At 38.2% G+C, this 16,852-nt stretch overlaps 1 protein-coding gene across 8 annotated transcripts in view; it reads left to right on the forward strand.

The window, feature by feature from the left end:
- Positions 1 to 16,852, forward strand: part of LOC105477982 (Ral GTPase activating protein catalytic subunit alpha 1) — a 275,561-nt gene that overhangs the window by 194,009 nt on the left and 64,700 nt on the right. For all 8 annotated transcript variants that reach the window (XM_011734912.3, XM_011734908.3, XM_024791574.2 and 5 more), the window contains one exon: positions 8,943 to 9,066. In XM_011734912.3, coding sequence (XP_011733214.1) covers positions 8,943 to 9,066 — 124 coding nt within the window. The remainder of the gene's footprint in view (positions 1 to 8,942; positions 9,067 to 16,852) is intronic.

Genomic DNA, 16,852 nt, shown 5'->3' on the forward strand with positions numbered 1-16,852 from the left:
AACTCTGCTTCTCTTTTATTGCATTTTAAAGATTCATTTTCTGTTTTTTTCCTATATGGCACATATACTTCTCTCAACTTTTAAATTTGTATAGTATTAGATGAAGATTTCTATCCAGCTCTTCCCAATTTTATAAATTATTGTTTATAAGCTCTAATTGATAGCCCTTTTCCTGAAAAAGCAAAAACACTGAGAAGTTTTTTTCTTTCACAATTAGAATTTACACATAATAGATGATGCTTTCAAATTAAAATTTTAATAGTTTGACTGAGACATAATTTACAATACAATTAATTCATTTAAAATGTACATATTTTTAGTTTATTCACAGGGTTGTACAACTATCACCCCAATCTAATTTTTAGGTTATTTTACTTCCTCTGAAAAGAAACCTGGTATCCATTACCCACCAGCCTTTCTTTCCTCCTATCCCTAGATAACACATATCTACTTTCTGTCTCTATAAATTTGCCTATTCTGGACACTTCATATAAATGGAATCAAATAATATATGGGTTTTTGTGGCAGCTTTTCTTGCTTAGCATGATGATTTCAAAGTTCATTCATGATGCAGCATGTTTCTACTTTATTTCTTTTTATTACCAGAAACCATTTCATTATATTGATAAATATCTGTTTATCCATTCATCAGTTGATGGACGTTTCAGTTGGTTTCACTTTTGGGCTAATATGAATAATGCTGCTGTGAACATTCATGTTCAGTTTTTTGTGTGGACATGTTTTGAATATATACCTAGGAGTAGAATTGCTGGATGATAACTCTCTGTTTCACCATTGGAGGAACTGCAAACTGTTTTACACACCAGCTGTACCATTTTACATTCCCACCAGTGATATATGAGTGTTACATACTCTCCATGCCCTAGCCTATACTTGTTATTGTCATTCTTTTTTATTATACTCATCTTAGTGGATATGAAGTGGTATCTTGTGAGTTTGTGGGACTTTTTTAGTATTGTTTTTTCCTGTACAGCTTTGATCAGCCTAAAATATCTCATGATTTTGATTTGCATTTCCCTAATGACTTATCATGAGTATTTTTCATTGCTATGATAATTGGCTATGTATATGTTGTTTGGAAAAATGTCTATTTAAATGTATACTGGGTTGAATAGTATTCTCTCAGAATCTCATGTCCACCCTGAAACTCAAGAGTTCAATTTGGAAGTAGAGTTTTCAGTTATGATGAGGTCACACTGTACTAGATTTGGCCCTAAATCTGATTACTTGTGTCCTTATAAGAAAGCCATGTGAAGAAACACTTCTGCATGCAGAGGAAAGATGCCTTTGTAAAGATGGAGGCAGAAATTGTAGTCATAGAGCCACAAGCCAAGTAATACTGAAGAATTGTCAGCACGAATATTAGAAGAGGCAAGGAAGGATGCTCCCCTACAACCTTTAGAAGGAGCATGGCCCTGTGCCTTGATTTCTGACTTTTAGCATGCAGCACTGTGAGAGAATAAATATTTTTTGTTGAGAGCAACCTAGTTTGCATAATTTGTTACAGAAACCCTAGGAAAATAATACAAACGTCTTTGCCTATTTTTAAAATTGGGTTATGTGACCGGGCATGGAGGCTCACACCCGTAATCCCAGCACTTTGGAAGGCCAAGGCGGGCGGATAACATGAGGTCAGGAGTTCAAGACCAGCCTGGCCAACATAGTGAAACCCCGACTCTACTAAAAATGCAAAAATTAGCCAAGTATGGTGGTGCACACCTGTAATCCCTGTTACGCAGGAGGCTGAGACACAAGAATCACTTGAACCCAAGAGGCAGAGGCTGCAGTGAGCTGACATTGTGCCATTGCACTCCAGCCTAGATGACAGAGGGAGACTCCATCTCAAAAAAAAAAAAAAAAGTGAATAAAATAAAAAATAAAATAGAATTGGGCTTTTACTACTGACTTTAAAGTCCTTTGTATGTGTGTTCTAGATACAAGTTCTTTATCAGATATATGATTTGCAGTTTTTTTCTCATTCTGTAAATTGTCATTTCACTTTCATGATGGTATCATTCATAGCACAAAAATTTAATTTTGATAAAGTTCAGTTTGCCTATTTTTCTTTTGTCACTTGTGCTTTTTGTGTTGTATTTAAGACTTTGCCTAGGCCGGGCGTGGTGGCTCATGCCTATAATCCCAGCACTTTAGGAGGCCAAGGCGGGCGGATCACGAGGTCAGGAGATCGAGACCATCCTGGCTAACATGGTGAAACCCCGTCTCTACTAAAAATACAAAAAAATAGCTAGGCGTGGTGGTGGGTGCCTGTAGTCCCAGCCACTTAGGAGGCTGAGGCAGGAGAATGGCGTGAACCTGGGAGGCAGAGCTTGCAGTGAGCCAAGATTGCACCACTACACTCCAGCCTGGGCGACAGAGCAAGACTCCGTCTCAAAAAAAAAAAAAGAAGACCTTGCCTAATATAAGATCCTTTGGGTTTTTTTTTTTTTTTAAATGAGTTTTATAGTTTTAGCCCTTACATTTTTTATTTATGAGTCATTTGATTCAATTTTTTATATGGTGTAAGAATCTGACTTCATTTTTTTTTTTTTTTTTTTTTTTTAAGAGAGTCTCATTCTGTCACCCAGGCTGGAGTACAGTGGCGCAGTCACAGCTCACTGCAGCCTCAACCTCCTGGGCTCAAGTGATCTTCCTGCGTCAGCCTCCCAGGTAGCTGGGACTGCAGGTGCATGCCACCATGCCTGGCCAATTTTTAAATTTTTGTAGAGATGAGGTCTCATTTTGTTGCCTAGGCTGATCTTGAGCTCCTGTTCTCCAGCAATCTTCCTAACAGCCTCCCAAAGTGCTGGGATTACAGGTGTGAGCCATTGTGCCTGGCCCCAACTTCATTCTTTTTCATGTAGTTATCTAGTTGTCCCGGTATCATTTGTTGAAAACACTATTTATTGAAATGTCTTGATACCATTATCAAAAAGCTATTAACTATAAATATGAGTTTATTTCTGATCACATGATTCTGTTCCACTGATTTTTGTCTCATCTTGTGTCAGTACTATGAGTGCTTTGATGACTTTTATAGCAAGTTTTGAAATCAAGAAGTATGAGTTCTCCAATTCCATTCTTTTTCAAGATTGTTTTGGCCATTTTGGGGCTATTACATTTTCCTGTGAATTTTAGGATGAGCTTGTCAATTTCAGAGGGTTTTTTTTTTCCTTTTTTCTCTTTTTATTTTTAGTGGGGATAGAGTCTCACTCTTTTGCCCAGCCTGGAGTGCAGTGGCATGATCAGAGCTCACTGCAGCCTGGAATTCCTGGGCTCAAGTGATCCTCCCACCTCACCTCATTCTCCCCAGTAGCTAGGACTATAGGCATGTGCCACCATGCCCGGCCAATTTTTTTTTTTTTTTTTTTTTTGTAGAGATGGGGTCTCACTGTGTTGCCTGGGCTGGGTGTTTTTCTTTTTTCTTTTTCTTTTTTTTTTTTTTCTTTTTTGAGTTGGAGTCTCACTCTGTTGCCAGGCTGGAGTGCAGTGGCACGATCTCGGGGCTCACTGCATCGTCCACCTCCCGGGTTCAAGAGATTCTCCTGCCTCAGCCTCCCGAGTAGCTGGGACTACAGGCACACACAACCACACCCAGCTAATTTTTGTATTTTTAGTAGAGATGAGGTTTTACCATGTTGGCCAGGATGGTCTCGCCCTCTCGATCTCTTGACCTCATGATCCACCTGCCTTGGCCTCCCTAAGTGCTGGGATTACAGGTGTGAGCCACCATGCCTGTCCCCAGGCTGGTCTTAAACTCCTGGCCTCAAGCAGTCCTCCTGCCTCAGCCTCACAAAGTGTTGGGATTACAGGCATGAGCGACCACACTCAGCCAAACTTGCCAATTTCTATTGTCAAAGGCAGCTGAGATTTTGATAGGGATTACATTAAATCTGTAGATCAGTTTGGGGGATGCTATCATCTTAACAATATTAAGTCTTTAGGCCCATGAACATGAGTGTTTTTAAATGTAGATCTTTAATTTCTTTCAACAGTGTTTTATAATTTTCAAAATATAAGTTTTGCTCTTCACAGTAAATTTATACTCAAGTATTACTCTTTTTGGTGCTATTATAAAAGGATTTTTTAAATTTTGTTTTTTGTTTTTGGATTGTTTATTGCTAGTGTATAGAACTTCAGTTTTTGTATATTTGATCTTATATCTTGCAGCCTTGCTGAACTTGTTTATTAGCTCTAATAGCCTTTTTAGCAGATTCCTTAGGATTTTCTATATAAAAAATCACCTCATGTGCAAGTCAGATATTTTTACTTCTTCCTTTCTAATCAAATTATTAATTCAAAGTCTTCATTTGTTATAGGTCTATTCGGGTATTCTGTTTCTTTTTAAGGTTGGTTTTAGAAATTGTGTCTTTCGGCCGGATGCCGAATCTGTAATCCCAGCACTTTGGGAGGCCGAGGCAGTGGATCACGAGGTCAGGAGATCATAACCATCCTGGCTAACATGGTGAAACCCCATCTCTACTAAAAATACAACAAATTAGCCTTGTGTGGTGGCAGGCGCCTGTAGTCCCAGCTACTCGGGAGGCTGAGGCAGGAGAATGGCATGAACCCGGGAAGCGGAGCTTGCAGTGAGCAGAGATCGCACCACTGCACTCCAGCCTGGGCGACAGAGCGAGACTCCATCTCAAAAAAAAAAAAAAGAAATTGTGTCTTTCTTGGAATTTGTTCATTTTATCTAATTTAATTTGTTGACATACAAAGGCTTATAGCATTTCCTTATAATATTTTTTATTCCTGTAAAATATTTAGTGGTGTCCTTTCTTTCCTGATAGTCATTTTGAGTCTTTTTTTATTGCTCAGTCTAGCTGAAGATGGCTAATTTTGTTGATCATCTTAAAGAGCCAACTTTTGGGTTCACTGATTTTTTTTCTCTATTGTTTTTCTCTTCTGTTTTATTTATTTCCACTGTAGTCTTTATTATTTTCTTTTCTTTCTTCTGCTTCCTTTGAATTTAGTTGTTTTTTTTTTTTTTTTTTTTTTTTTTTTTTTGGAGACAGGGTTTCACTGTGTCACCCAGGCTGGAGTGCAATGGCACAGTCATGGCTTACTGCAGCCTGGAACTCCCAGGCTCAAGTGATCCTCCCATCTTAGCCTCCCCAAGTAGCTGGGACCACTGGTGTGCACCATCACACCCAGTTGGTTTTTTTCTTTTTGTAGAGATGGGGTCTCACTGTATTGCCTAGGGTGGTCTCGAACTCCTGGGCTCAAGCAGTTTTTCTACCTTGGCCTCCGCAAGTACTAGGATTACAGGTATGAATCACTGTGCCAGTTTTGTAAGGTGGAGGGTTTGGTTATTGGTATGAAATCTTTTTTAAAACTTTTTTTTCTTTCATTCTCAAAGGAAGTGAATGAAATCTTTTTTAATAGAGGCATTTAGATCTGTAAATTTCCCAATGAGCACTGCTTTACTTATAGGCCACATTTTCATTCATTCTCTCTTTTTATTTTCATTTTTTATTTTCATTCATCTCTAAGTATTTTCTCATTTCCCTTGAGATGTATTCTTTGACCCACTGGTAATTTAGGAGTATATTGTTACATTTTCACACATTTGTGAATTACCCAAATTTTCTTTCATTGATTTCTACTTTCATTCCATTGTGGATAAAAAATATACCTTGTGTGATTTCAAATCGTTTAAATTTATCAAGGCTTGTTTTATGGTCTATCCTGGAAGTTGTTTCACATATGCTTGAGAAGAATGTGTTTTTGCTACTGTAAGATAGAGTATTCTGTAGATGTCAGGTAGGTTTGGTTGTCATATTATTTTTCAAGTCTTCTGTTTCCTTGTTGATATTTTCTAGTTGTTCTGTCCATTATTGAAAGTGGGATATTAAAATCTTCAACTATTATTGAGGAAATGTCTGTTTCTGCCTTCAGTTCTGTCTTTGTTTTGCATCATGTATTTTGGGGCTCTGTTTTTGGGTGCATATATGTTTGTAATTTTCATCTTTTCCTGTTAGATTGACCTTGTATCATCTGAAATATCTGTATCTCTAACATTTTTTGTTTTAAAGTCTTATTTTAGTATAGCCACTGTAGCTCTTTTGGTTTCTATTTTATGGTACTTGTTTCCATTCCTTTGACTTCAACTTTATCTGTGTCTTTGAATCCAAAAATATATTGTTGGTTGTTGTTTGCTTGTTCATTTGTTTATTTTCTAGCAACTTGGTCTCCCCACAGTAATTAGCCTCTGATCTCCCTGCTCAGATTTTTTAAAAATTGTTTTTCTTTTAGCCTGGCTAATGAGGAGTCTTCCCTGGATTATCACATACGTATTGGTCAAAATTTGTGCTTAGTCCTCCTTACCAGTTTGATTTTTTTTTTTCCCCCTTACCATTTGATTTTTATCATTTACTGTGGGATGTGTGTGGCTTGGAGACTGCTATCACAGTTGAGAGTGTGTTTGTTTTTTTGTCCCACATTCACCAGGAGACTAATAGCTTGAAGGTTCACTCCTGATTACTCCAAAGAGGGTACAGCTTTGGGTATGCACACAGTCTTCCAGACTGCAAGGAATGACTGGATGTTATTTTTAAGTCTTAGCTTCCCAGGGGTCGACCCTGAGTTCAGGTTATTCAGTGCCAGTGAGGATTTACCTTGTTTTAATAAGTCTTTGTGTGACTTGGGGAATGCTTTCATGTCTGTCCATCCTACATCTTACTCTAATTGTTCCTTATTGGGTGAAGCCTAGTGCATGTGCACAGGGTTTTTGACCTCCAAAATTGACTGTGATTCCCCAAAGGGTCCTTCTTGGCTGTCTCATTTCCTGATTCTGTTAAAGTTCTGGCTGTTTTGCTTGTCATAGGGCTGCCAGCTTCTCTTAATTGCTTTCCTCCAAGCTCTGTTGCAAATAATGTCAGCCCTTTCCGGCAGAACTGCTACAGAGTTCTTTGTCCTTATAACCTACTTTTCACCCTGGGCAAAACCTATCTCTCACTACACCTGACCTGGGGTCACGGATCAGCTTTTCCTGGAGTGACAGGGTCACTCTACAAGTCAGCACCTGGAAGGAGTTGGCAGTCCCTGGTCTTAGCTCGCTCTCCTGGCAGAATCTCTACCCTGTGAGCAAGCTAGAATGGAGAAGATTGAGACCCTCAACGTTTTGCTCCTGGAGCTTCTGCCCTAAGAGAGGGAGGGAAGGAGAGGAGACCTGGTTCTTTCAGCCACACCTATCTAAAATAGATCTTCTGTAACATGGGGCTGGAGAAGGATGAGAAATGCCTCTAGTAACCTGTCTCTTCCATGGGGAAGCCATAGCTCCAGATTGGAAGCTGGAGAGAGAGGGAACCTCTGTCTTCTAGGCCTGAGTAGGATGCCCAGGGCAAAACTTCTGCAACATTGAGCTGAGGGAGTGGGGCAAGGAAACAAGTTGTAATTCATATATCAAAAGCTCTGTGTTGTTACTGAGATTTACTGAGTTTTCTTGAATGAATGTTTCCCTGTTTGCTCTATGACTTTAGGACAGTATACAGGGACTTTAAATAATGTTTTAAATTTTTTCAACAGATAAGCTGTGTTTTGCTTGGGAGAGAGGCTGTGTAGATCCTTATTCTGCAGATTTGGAAGTCTCCCCATCCCCACATCATATTTTACTGCTTACACTAGCATATCCTGATGACACATCTGATACACTGAAAGTTTGCCTATGTGCTCATCATCTAAAGTAAAATATTCCATTATTGAAAGCAGCTGAAACATCTTTCTTGCTGATATTGAACCTACTATCATGATTTGGTAACTTGCTCCAGATGTGTGGGAAAATTCGGTTGTCAGACTCCATTTTTTAAAGAACTTTAATTCTTATTTACTTGTTGTTGTTGTTGTTGTTGTTGCAGGGTTTTTTTTTTTTTTTTTTTTTTAATTCCTACATGATATAGTAGTGAAAACTTTACTAATGGTCTTAAAGGTTTTTAACCCAAGCTTTGTTAAATCAACCTAAAGTAAATGTAGCATGACTTAGTTAGTTTGGAAAGCCAAATTGTAAAGCTAAATTTCAAACAAGAAATGTGCTTTTATGAACACTTTTAATTTTAGAGAGAACTAAAAATAAAATGTCTAAGAACTTGGCTGTTACTCCATACAGTTTTATATTTGTAAACAAACTGCATAACTATGCTTTCATCAACGTTGGACCACATATACGACAGTAGTCTCATAAGATTAGAATACCTTGTTTTTGCTGCACCCTTTTTGTTTATGTATATTTATATACACAAATACTTAACAATATGTTACAATTGCCTACAGTATTCCTACAGTAACATGTTGTACAGATTTGTAGCTTAGCAACAATAGGCTATACCTGATAGCCAAGATTGTGTAGTAGTCTGTACCATCTAGGTTTATGTGAGTACATCTATAATGTTCATACAATAACAGAATTGCCTAAAGACACATTTCTCAGAATGTATCCCTGTTGTTAAACAACACTTAACTGTGGGTGTTTCTTCTACATTGTAAGTACTTTGAAGGATTGGATCCTTTCTCACTCATCTCTGTACTCCTACCTAGTTCTAAAATGTAGTCCCTTCAACCATGGGATTCGGCTACATTGCAAAACAGACAATTCTTGAGATGCTTTATGTATTCACACCTATGTGTCCTTCCTGATGCTCTTTCTCTTCATTTGTCGAATCTTTCTTACCTTCATCTAACTCAATTTTATCTTCTTTAAGTTTCTGTTTCTGCAGTCAAAAATGATCATGCCTGTCTTTGATTCCAATGGCAATTTTATAGTAATTTTTTACTTACGTTGCATTTATATCTCCTTCTGTAGACTATAAGATCTAATCCTTTTTAATCTTTTTATTGCTACATACTTTGTACATAGAACTTAATTGTTGGATGAATGAGTAGATAAAATGGTGATTAAACGAGTGGTGTAATCTTTTGTTTTATAGCCGAGAGACACACAAGATTGCAGTATTTTATGTTGCTGAAGGACAAGAAGACAAACACTCCATTCTCACCAATACAGGAGGAAGTCAAGCATATGAAGATTTTGTAGCTGGTCTTGGTTGGGAGGTATTATTTTTAAATTATACGAAATATTTATATTTGGAAGCATAAGTTTTTTTCTTTTTTTTTTCCTAGCTTATTATAGAAGTATTATTTTAGGAGATACAACAGCTTAACAACTAATTTGTTATTGTTTCTGCCTTCCATTTTGTCTGCACATACAGCAGCAGTTGGGACTTTGAAAGGAAAGGTGTTGACTATTTTATGAGACAGTATATTGTGAAAGAGTACTAAACTCATAGGTTTATAAGATCTGGATTTTCCTTACAGCTGTGACCACTGGACTGGTGGTCTTCAAACTAGGACCTTATGGCTACACAAAGGCTTTCCAGGAATATGTGGGTATACATAGTTTTTAGGAAATTAGCTTCCAGATCCTCAAGTTTACCAAAACTAATGCCAGAAAACCCTTCTGCAGTCTCTTATCTCTCATTTACTTTGTAAAAGAAAGGCATACTACTCACCCACCCCAAATCGTACAGTGTCCCAGAGGGTTTTAGCACCAAAATAGACAGTTCTAGTGGATATACTTTTAGGAGAAAGTCCCTGCCAGCAAAACAAGAAATTTTGAAAGGTGTTATACTTTATGTCATTCAAGAAACCAACCCATGTCAAGATTCCTGTACCAAATCTGTCTATCTTAGAATTATAACTCAGAAGGTAGGTATTTGTCATAAGGATTTGGATGAATATGTTTATTTGAATTGAAAAATGAAGTATCAGACATGTTCTAGAACAGAAAGTAAATCTGATGTGGCTGATTGGCTTGTGATCAATTTAATACCAGACACTTTGCATGTATTGAATCAGCCAAATCTGTAGCTCCAAGATTTTGATGAAAATATATTTAAAGCACATATATTTATTATATAGTATACTGGAAATTGTATCCTTGGCAACCATTTAAATTTTTTATGAAAATTTTTATTATAGTTTTCAATTTAATAGTTTCCCAAAATTGCTGTAGAGAGTATATGAGCAAAATTGTTAAAGAGCACTGCATTAGACTATAAGCTTGTAGAGGGCAGGCACTTTTATCTCAGTGATTTTTCTTTTTTTTTAAATTCCCAGTGCCGTTCACAGTGTCTGATATGTAAGCCTTTAGTGTTTTGTATATATTTTTATGGCTAATCTAACCTATTTTTTTATGATTTTTTCCTTGGGATACATAACTTATTTATAAATGTGTAGTTTTATTTCAAAATATGTGAGTTTTTTCTAGATGTCGTTATTGATACCTAATTCTATCCCATTGTGATTACAGAATATACTCTGTAAGATTTCAGTATTTTGAAATATAATGTATCTCAGTATAGGTACCCTATTCCCTTGAAAAAAAAGTGTATATTCTGTAGTTATTGAGTGTAATGAACTAGGTATGTCAGTTAGGTCAAGGTGGTTGTTGGTAGTATTTAAATCAGTATGTTTTTACTGACTTCATTTCTTTTAAAAATTTTTATTGCTACATAATAATTGTACATATTTATGTGGAACATATAATTTTGATAAGTGCATACAATGTATAGTGATCAGTTCAGGATATTTAGGATACCCATCACTTCAAACATTTATCATTTGTGTTGGAAACATTTCAAATCTCCTCTTCTAACTATTTTGAAATAAACAACATTTTGTTGTTAACTATAGTCATGCTAATGTGCTATTGAACTGTAGGGCTTATTCCTTCTATCTCACTATATGTTTTGTCTTCGTTAGCCAGCCTATCTTCATCTCCACACCACAACCACCACCTTCACCAGCCTCTGGTAACGGTCATTCTATTTGTTACCTCCATGAGATCAACTTTTTTAGCTCCCACATCTGAGTGAGAACATGTAATGTTTGTCTTTCTGTGTCTGGTTTATTTGTCTTAACATAATGACCTCCAATTCCATCCATGCTTCTGCAAATGATAGGATTCCATTCCTTTTTATGACTGAATAGTATTGCATTGTGATACATACCACATTTTCTTTATTCAGTCATCTGTTGATGGATATTTAGGTTGTTTCCATATCTTGGCTGTTGTGAGTAAAGCTGCAATAAATATGGCAGTGCAGATATCGCTTTGATATACTGATTTCCTTTTCTTTGAATAAATACCCAGTAATGGGATTTATGGATCATATTAACCTGCTGTTTTACCTTAAGTGAATTATTTAAGCTCTGTATGCCTCTTTACTTATTTGTCAAAGGTAATATACTTTTTTACCCAACAGAGGTGATGTGAAGTTCAATTGAGCTTATATATGTGAAAATGATTTGAAAAGTACAAAAAAAACCCTAAGTAGATTTTCTGTTAAAATGTAAAATACCATAAAAGTATTAGTAAAAGTAAGGGAGACATGAAAAAGAACAAGTTAGGAATATTTACACTTTTTGATTTCAAAACTTAATACAGAGCAATGCTAATCAAGGTAGTGTGGATAGATCCTGGGGCAGAACTTAGGAAAAAAAAAAAAGAAGATAGTGTAGTACTGCTGGTACAAGGATAGACATATAGATCAATGGAATAGAATTGAGAGTCCAGAAATAAACCCCATATTTGTGGTCAGCCGTTTTTGACAAGGGTGCCACAACCATCCAATGGAGAAAGAATAGTCTTTTCAACAAATGGCGCTGAGACTATGAGCCATATGCAAAGAATGAAGCCAGACTCTTACCCCATACCATGTACAAAAATTAACTCCAAATGGATCACGGACCTAAATGTAAGACCTAGAATTTTAAAACTTTAGAAGAAAATATAGGAGTAAATCCTCGTGATCTTGGATTTTGCAAAGGATTTTTAGATAAGACACAAAGCATGAGCAACAAAGACAGAACCAGATAATTGTACTTTATTAAAATTAAAATTTTTGTGCTTCAAGGTGAAGTCTGATAAGAGACTAGTATCTAGAGTATACAAACAAGTTATACAAATCAATGATTAGAAGATACTGAACTAAAAAATGGTCAAAGGACCTAAATAGACATTTCTCCACAAAAGATATATAAATGACCAATAAACACATGAAAAGATGCTCAACATCCTTTGCTATCGGGGAAATGCAAATCAAAACCATAGTAGGTATCACTTCACACCCATTAAGATAACTACAATCGGTATTGTGGCGGAGCAAGATGGCCGAATAGGAACAGCTCCAGTCTCCAACTCTGGCGCGAGCTACACAGAAGACCGGTGATTTCTGCATTTTCAACTGAGGTACTGGGTTCATCTCACTAGGGAGTGCCGGACAATCGGTACTGGTCAGCTGCTGCAGCCCGACCAGCGAGAGCTGAAGCAGGGTGAGGCATCGCCTCACCTGGGAAGCGCAAGGGGAAAGGGAATCCCTTTTCCTAGCCAGGGGAACTGAGACACACAATACCTGGAAAATCGGGTAACTCCCACCCCAATACTGCGCCTTAAGCAAACAGGTACACCAGGAGATTATATCCCACACCTGGCCGGGAGGGTCCCACGCCCACAGAGCCACCCTCATTGCTAGCACAGCAGTCTGCGATCTAACCGCAAGGCAGCAGCGAGGCTGGGGGAGGAGTGCCCACCATTGCTGAGGCTTAAGTAGGTAAACAAAGCCGCTGGGAAGCTCGAACTGGGTGGAGGTCACAGCAGCTCAAGGAAACCTGCCTGTCTCTGTAGACTCCACCTCTGGGGACAGGGCACAGCTAAACAACAACAAAAGCAGCAGAAACCTCTGCAGACGCAAACGACTGTCTGACAGCTTTGAAGAGAGCAGTGGATCTCCCAACACGGAGGTTGAGATCTGAGAAGGGACAGACTGCCTGCTCAAGTGGGTCCCTGACCCCTGAGTAGCCTAACTGGGAGACATCCCCCACTAGGGGCAGTCTGACACCCCACACCTCACAGGGTGGAGTACACCCCTGAGAGGAAGCCTCCAAAGCAAGAATCAGACAGGTACACTCGCTGTTCAGCAATAGTCTATCTTCTGCAGCCTCTGCTGCTGACACCCAGGCAAACAGGGTCTGGAGTGGACCTCAAGCAATCTCCAACAGACCTACAGCTGAGGGTCCTGACCGTTAGAAGGAAAACTATCAAACAGGAAGGACACCTACACCAAAACCCCATCAGTACGTCACCATCATCATCAAAGACCAGAGGCAGATAAAACCACAAAGATGGGGAAAAAGCAGGGCAGAAAAGCTGGAAATTCAAAAAATAAGAGCGCATCTCCCCCGGCAAAGGAGCACAGCTCATCGCCAGCAACAGATCAAAGCTGGATGGAGAATGACTTTGACGAGATGAGAGAAGAAGGCTTCAGTCCATCAAACTTCTCAGAGCTAAAGGAGGAATTACATACCCAGCGCAAAGAAACTAAAAATCTTGAAAAAAAAGTGGAAGAATTGATGGCTACAGTAAATAATGCAGAGAAGGTCATAAATGAAATGAAAGAGATGAAAACCATGACACGAGAAATACGTGACAAATGCACAAGCTTCAGTAACCAACTCGATCAACTGGAAGAAAGAGTATCAGCAATTGAGGATCAAATGAACGAAATGAAGCAAGAGGAGAAGCCAAAAGAAAAAATAAGAAAAAGAAATGAACAAAGCCTGCAAGAAGTATGGGATTATGTAAAAAGACCAAATCTACGTCTGATTGGGGTGCCTGAAAGTGAGGGGGAAAATGGAACCAAGTTGGAAAACACTCTTCAGGATATCATCCAGGAGAACTTCCCCAACCTAGTAGGGCAGGCCAACATTCAAATCCAGGAAATACAGAGAACGCCACAAAGATACTCCTCGAGAAGAGCAACTCCAAGACACATAATTGCCAGATTCACCAAAGTTGAAATGAAGAAAAAAATCTTAAGGGCAGCCAGAGAGAAAGGTCGGGTTACCCACAAAGGGAAGCCCATCAGACTAACAGCAGATCTCTCGGCAGAAACTCTACAAGCCAGAAGAGAGTGGGGGCCAATATTCAACATTCTTAAAGAAAAGAATTTTAAACCCAGAATTTCATATCCAGCCAAACTAAGTTTCATAAGTGAAGGAGAAATAAAATCCTTTACAGATAAGCAAATGCTTAGAGATTTTGTTACCACTAGGCCTGCCTTACAAGAGACCCTGAAGGAAGCACTAAACATGGAAAGGAACAACCGGTACCAGCCATTGCAAAAACATGCCAAAATGTAAAGACCATCGAGGCTAGGAAGAAACTGCATCAACTAATGAGCAAAATAACCAGTTAATATCATAATGGCAGGATCAAGTTGACACATAACAATATTAACCTTAAATGTAAATGGACTAAATGCTCCAATTAAAAGACACAGACTGGCAAACTGGATAAAGAGTCAAGACCCATCAGTTTGCTGTATTCAGGAGACCCATCTCACACACAGAGACATACATAGGCTCAAAATAAAGGGATGGAGGAAGATTTACCAAGCAAATGGAGAACAAAAAAAAGCAGGGGTTGCAATACTAGTCTCTGATAAAACAGACTTTAAACCATCAAAGATCAAAAGAGACAAAGAAGACCATTACATAATGGTAAAAGGATCAATTCAACAGGAAGAGCTAACTATCCTAAATATATAGGCACCCAATACAGGAGCACCCAGATTCATAAAGCAAGTCCTTAGAGACTTACAAAGAGACTTAGACTCCCATACAATAATAATGGGAGACTTCAACACTCCACTGTCAACATTAGACAGATCAACGAGACAGAAAGTTAACAAGGATATCCAGGAATTGAACTCATCTCTGCAGCAAGCAGACCTAATAGACATCTATAGAACTCTCCACCCCAAATCAACAGAATATACATTCTTCTCAGCACCACATTGCACTTATTCCAAAATTGAACGCATAATTGGAAGTAAAGCAAGCACTCCTCAGCAAATGTACAAGAACAGAAATTATAACAAACTGTCTCTCAGACCACAGTGCAAGCAAACTAGAACTCAGGACTAAGAAACTCAATCAAAACCGCTCAACTACATGGAAACTGAACAACCTGCTCCTGAATGACTACTGGGTACATAACGAAATGAAGTCAGAAATAAAGACATTCTTTGAAACCAATGAGAACAAAGATACAACATACCAGAATCTCTGGGACACATTTAAAGCAGTGTGTAGAGGGAAATTTATAGCACTAAATGCCCACAAGAGAAAGCAGGAAAGATCTAAAATTGACACTCTAACATCACAATTAAAAGAACTAGAGAAGCAAGAGCAAACACATTCAAACGCTAGCAGAAGGCAAGAAATAACTAAGATCAGAGCAGAACTGAAGGAGATAGAGACACAAAAAACCCTCCAAAAAATCAGTGAATCCAGGAGTTGGTTTTTTGAAAAGATCAACAAAATTGACAGACCGCTAGCAAGACTAATAAAGAAGAAAAGAGAGAAGAATCAAATAGACGCAATAAAAAATGATAAAGGGGATATCACCACCAACCCCACAGAAATACAAACTACCATCAGAGAATACTATAAACACCTCTACGCAAATAAACTAGAAAATCTAGAAGAAATGGATAATTTCCTGGACACTTACACTCTTCCAAGACTAAACCAGGAAGAAGTTGAATCCCTGAATAGACCAATAGCAGGCTCTGAAATTGAGGCAATAATTAATAGCCTACCAACGAAAAAAAGTCCAGGACCAGATGGATTCACAGCTGAATTCTACCAGAGGTACAAGGAGGAGCTGGTACCATTCCTTCTGAAACTATTCCAATCAATAGAAAAAGAGGGAATCCTCCGTAACTCATTTTATGAGGCCAACATCATCCTGATACCAAAGCCTGGCAGAGACACAACAAAAAAAGAGAATTTTAGACCAATATCCCTGATGAACATCGATGCAAAAATCCTCAATAAAATACTGGCAAACCGGATTCAGCAGCACATCAAAAAGCTTATCCACCATGATCAAGTGGGCTTCATCCCTGGGATGCAAGGCTGGTTCAACATTCGCAAATCAATAAACATAATCCAGCATATAAACAGAACCAAAGACAAGAACCACATGATTATCTCAATAGATGCAGAAAAGGCTTTTGACAAAATTCAACAGCCCTTCATGCTAAAAATGCTCAATAAATTCGGTATTGATGGAACGTATCTCAAAATAATAAGAGCTATTTATGACAAACCCACAGCCAATATCATACTGAATGGGCAAAAACTGGAAAAAGTCCGTTTGAAAACTGGCACAAGACAGGGATGCCCTCTCTCACCACTCCTATCTACATAGTGTTGGAAGTTCTGGCTAGGGCAATCAGGCAAGAGAAAGAAGAAAGGGTATTCAGTTAGGAAAAGAAGAAGTCAAATTGTCCCTGTTTGCAGATGACATGATTGTATATTTAGAAAACCCCATTGTCCCAGCCCAAAATCTCCTTAAGCTGATAAGCAACTTCAGCAAAGTCTCAGGATACAAAATCAATGTGCAAAAATCACAAGCATTCGTATACACCAGTAACAGACAAACAGAGAGCCAAATCATGAATGAACTTCCATTCACAATAGCTTCAAAGAGAATAAAATACCTAGGAATCCTACTTACAAGGGATGTAAAGGACCTCTTCAAGGAGAACTACAAACCACTGCTCAGTGAAATAAAAGAGGACACAAACAAATGGAAGAACATACCATGCTCATGGATAGGAAGAATCAATATCGTGAAAATGGCCATACTGCCCAAGGTTATTTATAGATTCAATGCCATCCCCATCAAGCTACCAATAAGTTTCTTCACAGAATTGGAAAAAACTGCTTTAAAGTTCATATGGAACCAAAAAAGAGCCCGCATCTCTAA

The sequence above is a fragment of the Macaca nemestrina genome, chromosome 7, assembly GCF_043159975.1.
Source record: "Macaca nemestrina isolate mMacNem1 chromosome 7, mMacNem.hap1, whole genome shotgun sequence".
Lineage (NCBI taxonomy): Eukaryota > Metazoa > Chordata > Mammalia > Primates > Cercopithecidae > Macaca > Macaca nemestrina.